Source organism: Plasmodium berghei (genome assembly GCF_900002375.2).
Source record: "Plasmodium berghei ANKA genome assembly, chromosome: 14".
Lineage (NCBI taxonomy): Eukaryota > Apicomplexa > Aconoidasida > Haemosporida > Plasmodiidae > Plasmodium > Plasmodium berghei.
Genome location: NC_036172.2, coordinates 1,290,919 through 1,300,939, shown reverse-complemented (window position 1 = coordinate 1,300,939; position 10,021 = coordinate 1,290,919). Strand labels below are relative to the sequence as shown.

The 10,021-nt window shown below is 23.6% G+C and overlaps 1 protein-coding gene across 1 annotated transcript; it reads right to left on the bottom strand.

Annotated features, from left to right (window-relative positions):
- Positions 1 to 614: 614 nt before the first annotated feature.
- On the bottom strand, positions 615 to 8,651 carry PBANKA_1434600 (formin 2, putative; the record flags this gene model as incomplete). The annotated part of the gene is made up of 1 exon (XM_034567700.1): positions 615 to 8,651. The coding sequence occupies one exon, from the start codon at positions 8,649 to 8,651 to the stop codon at positions 615 to 617; it is 8,037 nt and encodes a 2,678-aa protein (XP_034424171.1).
- Positions 8,652 to 10,021: the final 1,370 nt, after the last annotated feature.

Sequence of the window (10,021 nt, the reverse complement as noted above, 5' to 3'; positions counted from 1 at the left end):
ATAAGCTACACATAAATAACATAAATTCTTTTATGCATTTTACGATTTGTGGAATTAATAAAATAGCGTCAGCCAGTTTAGTTTTTTTGCTTTTCACTTTTTCGGTATTTAATGAAAACCAATTATTTACTTGTTACAACATTTTAAACAACAAATAAAGGATCATCAATAATGTTGCCAAAGGTTATAATATTTTGAAATATATATAATTTAAAGGGAGTGTGCTTAAAAAATAATATAACAGGCTTCTACTTATCAAACTAATATTATTCCTTCTCTGATAATTATCTCTTTCACTCACATATAATCCAACACCGTCTTGATTAATGCACCTCCCTTACTCGCGTATTACATATTCATTTATTTATTTAAGGGATCGTCAAATTTTCTAGGAAAAAGGGTAAAATTTTGCAAACTGGATAAATCTTATTATCTGTGTATTTTTTATTTAAAACAAATTCTATAAATCGTTGAAAAAGTCCATTATAACTTCGATTTTCCAATAGCAATTTTTTTTTTGTTTAGGGAAACTACTAAATAAATGATTAAATATTAATCAGTTTTAAGTTTGTTTATTTTATTTTGATTACACACATTTTTGTTTATGGCCATTGTTATTTTGATTTCTTTTCTTTAATGTCACCATCATTAATTAAATGATCTGCTCTTAAGGGCTCACTTAAGATATGGGAAGTTGCTACAATATCGTTTTTACTATCATCTTCTCTATTATTATCATTAGGACCATTAGCAACAGTAGGTATATCATTTGATATGGGCAACACCTCGACGTAAGAGGTTTCTTGGCTATTTTCCTTTGCGTTGTTTTCGTCATTTTTTGAAAGTGAATCTTTAGTTTCTTTTTTGATACTTTCCGTATTATTTGCATCTTTCAAATTTTCTGCACATTTTGTGTGCATACCTTTTTTATTATGATGTTCATCAATAGATTTATCATTTTGTTTTTTTAAAGAACTTGCATTAGCATTTTTTTTTATAAGTGCTGTATTTTGAATATCTCGAAACAACATATTTTTAAGTTGAAACATTGATACTTTAGCGTTATTATTTTTAGCACTTGGTTTAGTATTATTTATTTTAATTTTTATTTGACCTTTGGGATTTATAACACTTTTTTGTTTATTAGTTTCATTTATAGAATTTTTATTAGCTGTGTTAGAATTTTTTAAATTATTTGAATATCTACTTTTATTTTTATTAAAAACATTATAATATTCATTTAACAAACTTTCATCATTTAACATAATTGCGAATTTTTTTGTATTTGCTGAAATTTCTTTGTAGCATTTTGTAAAATTATTAACAATAGATGATAAAATAATAAATATATTTTCTAGGTTTCCTGTTTTTGGAATATCTTCTCCTAAATATTTTCCTAATTCATATACTTCTTTTTTAATTTGCTGATATTTTTCCATAGATTTAATATATTTTGTTTCACTATCATGCAAAGCTGCTTTCATTTTTTCCATAAACTTTTCTTCAAAGTTACAATTTAATTGGCTTTTAATATAATTTATTTCTTTATCTAATAATGCAAACATAATATCAACAGATTCTGATGACATCTTAGATGCTAATAAGACAGAATGCAAATCGTTTTCTAAATGATTCATATTTAAGTTGGGTAAAGAAATACACAAACTAACAGTAATATAATGTAAAGATGTAATAGAACTATCTAATGATGATTTAAATTCAGTCAATTTTAAAACAGAAGATAAAGTAAATCCCAATGCAACTAAATCTTGATTATCATTTATTCCATAGTTAACATAATTTCCCCATTTTAAAACAGCTTTTAATAAAGATCTTAAACGTGTACTAGATCGTGCTTCTTTTATTGCTTTATCATATGTATCTAAATCTTTATTTATATCATTTATTATTTTATCATATTTTAATGAAAATAAACATATTTCAATTTTGCATTGAAATTTATTTGAATGAATAAAAGGTATTAATTTTCTTTCAACATCTCGAAAACTTTCTTCATTAACACCTTCACCTTTTAATTTTTCTAAAATTCCATCACTTTCTTCTTTTGTTGGAAATATATGTAATACCTTTTGTAAAAATTCTATATTAATATTTTCTAAATCAAAAACGTTTATTTTATTTACTATTTCTTGTGTGCTAATTGGAAATCTTAATAATATTCCAATATTCTGTGCTCTTGTCCTGTCAAGAACTGTAATTAATTTTTCTTCATTACTTTTTTTCTTATATTCTACACTTTTCTTTACAACTTTTTTTTCTTGTTTTATTCTTGAAAATAATTTATGTACAGTTTTAGTGTCTATTAAGTTATATTTAACTTCTTGAGTTTTTATTTCGTTAAAAACCGTACCTTCAATTTTATGTGTTGGTAATAATTGCCAATGTAATTTAATACCTAGTGGTCTTTTTTCTTCAAGCTTTTCTGCTTTTTTTAAGCATAGACCTGGTGGGCATTTTTTTAAAACACCTTTTGATTTTCCATTGCTCATTTTATTTAAAAGAAATTCTGGAAGGTTTGGTGCTTTTTTACCATTTTTTTTAGAAACATTTGTTATTTTGCTACAATTTTTCGTTGAAATTTCGTCAGGTTGAGGTTCAATCGCTTCTTTGGGAGAACCAGCTTTTGCCAGTGACTTTGGAAGGGGTGGTGGTGGCTTTTTCTGAGTTGATTTTTTTATTATTGTTTTTGCGGAAATCGCTTTAGTAGATGGTCCAGACGTCGCTGCCCTTTTTTCCATCATATTTTTCACTTCTATTTCTGTTTTTTTTTCGTCGATCTTTTTTTCTTCAACCTTTGTTTTCTTTTCGTCTACTTCTGTTTTTTTTTCGTCTACCTGTTTCTCTATCGAATTCTCATAAAGTGAATCTTCCGATTTTTGGGTCGAAAATTCCTTCTCCCTAAAATTTGTTCCTGAAATGGACGATATAAAATCGGTGGAATTGTAAATTTTATAAAGAGTAGAACCATCCTCTGTTTCAATGCTATTTATAGATTCAACAATTTCAGTCTTTTTATTTATTTCATTATACGTCTTTTCCATATTATTTATGCGATGATCACTAATTATAGTATTGCTTTTTATATCATCATCATTATTATTTTTGTTTTCGTTTATTAATACATCTAGAACATTTATGGATTTTTCTGACAAATTTACAGATTCAATTAATAATAAAGGAGCATTATCATGAACATCTAAATTATGTGGTTTTTGGATTTTTAACTTAACCAAATCACCACTAGGTAATTTTGCATAAAAAAAATTACTTTCTCCTAATTTTTTTAATATATTATTACTAATATTATCATTAATATTATTCTCCTCTTTTAAAAGAATGCCATTTGTGTTTATGCTACTTGATATGCTAGAACTATTTTCATTTTCATTTTCAATATATTCAGTTTTCTTCTTTTCCTCCTTCACCAGTTCAACGCTGTCCACTTTCTCATATTCCACTTTGTCAATTTCAAACTTGGAAATTTTGATACCGCTTTCATGTGTAACAAGCTTTGGTGCATCTTTATTTTTCAGACATTTTTTGTTAACATAATATGAGTTCGAATCCCTTTTTTGTTGTATTTTATTCTCATATATATTTGCATAGTCCTTTATTATACCTTTGGATTGCTTTGTTAAGCATTCAGTTTGCAATGTTTCATTTTCTTCGTCCTGTATTTTATTAGTGTTATTTAACTGACATTTTAAGTTGTTTTTATCATTATTATTATTATTTTCTTCATTTGAAAACACATTATTATTCTTATTCCATAATGGTTCTATATTTTGATTATTTATAGATTCATCTTTATTCAATTTATCAAAAGTTTCAAGATTTATTTTATTAGTATCTGTGAGTTTTATATTTTGAGATATATTTGGAATTTTATCAGAAATTGATAAAAATTTATTATTGCTTTCTTCAAGTATGGTGTCTTTAATTTTCTCTTCATGACACTTTGTCAAATCGTTTAGTATTGGAGTATCATGTTTAGAGCTATTAATAGTAGTATTGCTACTATTTGTATTTAATATAATTCTATTATTTTTTCTATTTCCATCACCTTTTACTGTATCTAAACCCCAGGTTGCTTCAATAAATTTCAAGGCTTTATAAATATCATTGTTACATATTTTTAAAGATAAAAATATTTCTAAATTAGACAAATAAGTTATTTCTTTTAAATATTGCACTAATGGCATGTTAACCTTTTTTACATGGCTTAAAACAAAATTTGATAAACTTTCTGACGGTTTTGATATTATTTCATATTGTCTTTGCAAAAAATCATTTAACGAAATTAAATTTGAAAATGTTTTTTTTGAGGATAATAAAGATCCCGCATTTTGTTTTTTTAATAATGAAAATTTATCATCTCTGTTTTTGAATCCAAATAATGAAGATAACAATTGAGTTATGTTAGATGTACTATATTTTGATTTAGTTTCCTTTTCACTAAATGACGAATGTATATTATAGTTTACTCTTGAATTTAATTCCATTCTTTTATTATTGCTACTAACATTAATGCAGGAATTTTCTTTTATTTCTTTCGTTTCCCCTATTTTTTGATTTACATCCTCCGGGCAACTATCAGAAAATTTTTTAAAAAAATCGTTTTTCGAGTTTATTTCTCCTTCTCTTTTTTGATTCTCCTCATTTTCTATATTTCCACTTTTAGTTTGTTTATTAATTAATTGAAATATACTTCTTCTATTTTTCTTTTCTTCATCAAGTATAGACGTTTGTTTTTGCTTTTCAATATTGTCTAAACTTGTTCGATTTTTGTCTGCATTAGATGGAGCAATCGCTTTCAAATTATTTGTGAGAATTTCTTTCTTATTAGTTTGTCTATCACTATTATTTCCACTTTCTATATTAATAATATCACATTCTTTTTTATCCTCATTAAATGATAGGTTATTTATTTCTGTATCCATAAAAATATTATTTTCTTCATGTTTTTGTAATTCTTTCAAATCTTCGACTCTATTATTATCCACTAATATTTTTTTATAAGTATTTATATTATCATTATTAGTAGTAGGTTCTAAAATTACAGACAATTTTGATGAATCTGGAATATAGTTTTCATAATTGCTATTAATATCCATATCTTCTTTTCTTATATGAATAATTTCAGAAGTTGAACCTTTTAAAAATCCAGTATGAAAAGAATATGACGTGGAAAACCCCTTGTGATATTTATCCGCATTTTTATGACCAATTAATATAAGAATATCCCCACATATAATATGTTCTTTTTCATTACCTTCTGCGTCGTGAGTAAAATCGATGGTTACATATTTTTTTTTGTTTTTTTCATAAGACGAAATAAAATTATAATTTAAATGATTGCATTTTAATATATATTCATACCCAGGTCTTGTGCATGATCCTAATAATTTCTCATCAATCTCATTATTATTAAAAAATTCATTTTTCGTTTTTTTTTTTATCGTATTATATATTTTGTCTTTTTTTATATCTCTACAATGACATTTATTTTCTTCTAAAATATTATATTCCCTAATTTCGATATTTGTAACAAAATTTAAATTATTATCTTCTTCTCCAGATATTTTTGTAGATTCTTTTTGTTTTTTTTTGAAACTATTATTTTCTTTATTTCCTGGGGATGATAATTTTATAAATGAATTTGATTCAAACATAGTGACAGAATCTGCATTAACTAATGAACAAGTTTTACTATTTTCTTCAAACAAAAAACTATCGTTATTTTTATTGTAATTATGACTGTCTATGCTACAATTGCAAATAGAGTTATTGTTACAAAGTAAGTAATTCTCTTTTTCATCATTTTCTAAAATAATATTATCAAACATTTCATAATTTTTTGATAAATTATTTAATGATTTTACCTTTCTTTTATTGATATTGAATTTTGAAGATTTTGGCAAATTACAAGATGAGCATAATAGTTCTATGTTACTTGTGGATTTTGCCTTTTCTACATTCCAAATTGAATTTTTGTCTTGTTTTAAATTATTATTATTTATTATATCTTTTTGAAAACCCTTATTCCCTATATAAATGCTGTGTTTTTTTTTTTTATCTACATTTACAACTTTTTGATAATTAATTTTATGATGTCTATTATTGAAGAAAGATAAATCAGATGATTCTTTTTCATTTATATAAGGAATATTTAAATCGTACATTTTTTTATACTTAATATTTTTATTCTCATTATTAACAGTTTCTTGTTCATTTATATCATTTGTTTCAGTTTTATCATCATCTTGATTGCAAGATGATACAGAGGATCTATTTGCAAAGCCAAATTTGCAATCACAACAAGGTGTTTTTTTTTTCTTTTTTTTTTTTTCAATCTTTCTTTTACTTTTATTTTTTATTTTCTCTTTTGTCTCGTCATGTATGCATTCATCATCAGTAGACGTATGAATAATATCTGAAAATTTTTTATCACTATATATTTGTTTTCCATCAGCAGAATTGTCAATATTTAATTGAGTATTCGATAAATCATTAAAAGAAAAATATTTATTATCTTTATATATAACTTCATATACTTCTACTGACAAAGAACATAAGACATAATCAGTAAAAATTATACTCTTTAATTTGTATGGAATATTTTTAGTTTGCTTATTTTTATTTTTAATTAGCTCATACATATAAAAAAAGTATCGTTTATGTGACGCTTTCCAATAATCAAATGGTATCCAAAAATGATGATCTTTTATTTTACTTTTATTTTTATGTGTATCTATATTAGGTGATCCAAATCCCCAAGAGTTGGAAATATTTTTTTTTATCTTTTTTTTTTTTGTTTTATCTAATTCAGTATCGTTATATATTATATTATCTTTACTGACTAAATTCAGTGTATGATATTGAAATTTTTTTTTAAAAGGACTAATATTTTCTTTACTATTATCATTGTATGTATTTTTGATTCCTCCCTTCTCATTTGTATATATATTTCTAGTATATCTAATTTCATTAATACTATTACTCATGCTGAAGTTGCTATATTTTCTAGATTCCGCTACATTGTTAAAAATATTTTTGTCTTCATTTTTATTTCGATTATATAGTTTATTATTATATTTATTTTGGTCACATATATGGTTATAATTATCATCATAATGGAGCAAATCTGATTTTTCAGATGAAACTTTACAAATTCCTTCATTATATTCAATATCATCAAAATTTTTATTTAAAATATTAACTTTGTTATTAAAATTTTCATAATTAGGTAAATATTCATATTCTTTTAACAAATAGTTAGATTCGGTACAATATTTTTCGTTTATACCTAGCTCTTTTATTTTATTCATGTCATTTTCAAAATCACTTCCAATATCAGTTTCAGTATCATTGTCAGTTGAGCTTCCCATTTTAGATGATTTATATAATGTTTCTTGAATTTCATGAAATGTTAAAGAATTGTCAAGGGCAAGCATAACACATGAAAATATTAACAAAGTAAATGAACAATTTTTATGATAGTTAATAATAGAAAAGTTGTCTTTCTGGTTTAAATTCAACCAAAATAATATAGAACTACAAATACTAGATATATACTTTAAATTTGGATAATCTTTTTCACCAAAGTTATAATCCATAATCTGAGAATCAAAAAAATGATCGTATTCTTGTTCTAAACTTAAGCAATTACCATGTATGTCCCAAATTATATAAGATTGATAAAGCATAGAATTTGGTGATTTCCCAAATGTACTTAAATCATAATAACATTCATTTATTTTTATTAAATTTTTATTCTTTATATTTTTGGAATACTTTTTTATATCGACTTTTTTTAATAAATAATCTATATTTGCAAACACGTTCTTATTATATAATTCTAACCCTTTATAATAACAATTTATAGGAGGATCATTTAAATACTCATTTGACACTCTTTCTAAAACCTTTATATAATTTGATAAATGGTATACATTATTAATTTGTAATTCTACATTTTTTGGTAACCTCCAAGGTTTTTTCATTACAAGCAGCCGCTTTGATATTTGAAATAAATAAGTCTTTGTATATTTATGTCGTATTTCATCAGGAATTAGTAAATAATTGGTTGTATTCAATCCTGATATCTGATTATATTTATTACGTATATTTTGTTCTATTTTTATTTGTTTGACTTTTTTGTTTTGTGTTGTGTGCTTCTTTTCATTATGTTCTTTACTTTTTTTCTTTTTTTTTCTTTCATCTTTTACAAAATTATCTAATATTATATATTCATTTCCTACTGTTTCACTATACTGTATATTATTTGAATAAACCTTATTATAAGGTATGCCCTTTTCGTTGTTTTCCTTTATTTCTTCAATTTTCCAAAGTGGATATACTCCAGCTATTTTACTATTAATACTAGATAACACACCCTCATCAGGCTCCCTTTTGTTTAACTCATAATTTTCATACTCATCATTTTTGTATCCTGATTTTAGATAATTCACTTTTTCATACCCCATTTCTTTGTAATCCTTCTGGTCATTGTCAACCTGATCGGTGCTCATTCCCCCATTGGTTTTTAATTTATTCTTTTTTTCTTTCTGTGTTTCATTTATTTTATTTATTTCTTCTTTATTCTTATTAATTTCAAACCCGCTTTTCATGTGACTTTTTTAGTATAGGCATATATATTCTTTTACTTTATACTAAATTGTATCGTATAGTTATTTTTTTAAATTTTAGTCAATGTACTGGGTTTTTAAAAGTTTGCTCTTACTATTATAAGGATACATATATTTACAAAATTCTGTTATTTCCGTTTTAATATTCTTATCACTTTATTATTATCGTAGTAATAAAAATAATATAGCTTTATTTTATTTTATCTCTTAATTTTTTGGTCTTTTTAATTTCTAGACAATATAAAATATCACGAACTCGCTATATATATGCATGTTTGGCTCCCGAATGATATTTCCATTAAATTTTTCTTAATAAAAAACTAAAATAAAATACAGCAAATTCCAGCTTTTTAATTTTACACCCAAATTTATAAATTATATTTCATAAAATATAAAATGTTTTACATTCAAATTATTTTAATATAATTATATCTGCATACATGTGTATATATATATGCCCAATTTATATGCATACATTATATACGCTCTCTATTATATGAATGGGTTTTGACATATGAAAAAGGTGAAACAACACAATTTTGTGTTTTGTTTTCATGTTTTTTCAATTTTTTTTAATACTCATATATATCCAATGGTTATTTTAATGCCAACCTAAAATGTGTGTGTGCTTTTTTTTATAAATATATTTTAATTTAGATAAAGACAACTATCTTTTTATATTATAACGGAGGATAAACAAAAAGTAAAAAATATTCAAAAAAAAATAAAATGAATATAATGATCTGTTTAGTATATATTATATGGTGGAATATAACAAAACACAGAAAGCATATATCCAAAATGTTGAAAAATTAGTTGCTAAAATAAAGGATGCAAAAAAAATGGTAACAACAAAACAAAAACAAAATGATAATATAAAGACAAATGTTAATAAGAAAAGAATTATATGGCAAATAACAAAATAACGAAGAATTATAATGAAAATGTTTCAAATAATATATTCATATGCATTATAATATTTAATAAAAATAAAATTTATAAAAATCATAAAAAATATATGCATACAAACAATTATACGAAATAAACAATATTTTTCTATAAATATTCATATATATCTTTGCAATTCTATAGCATACTTTCTTATTTTGTGTTTTTAAAGAAATAAAAAAATGTGTCATTTATTATGCAACAGCAACAATAAATATATAAAATACAGTAAATAAAATAAAACCACATATATAGAATTACTATTAAGCACAATAAAATATTAATCTTAAAAAGCATCCAATTTATTATATTATAAAAAAAATTACAAATTTCTGAGTTCGTCAGTATACTAATATATTGTGTATATTTAAGCATATAACACTTGTAAAAATGTGTAACATGTC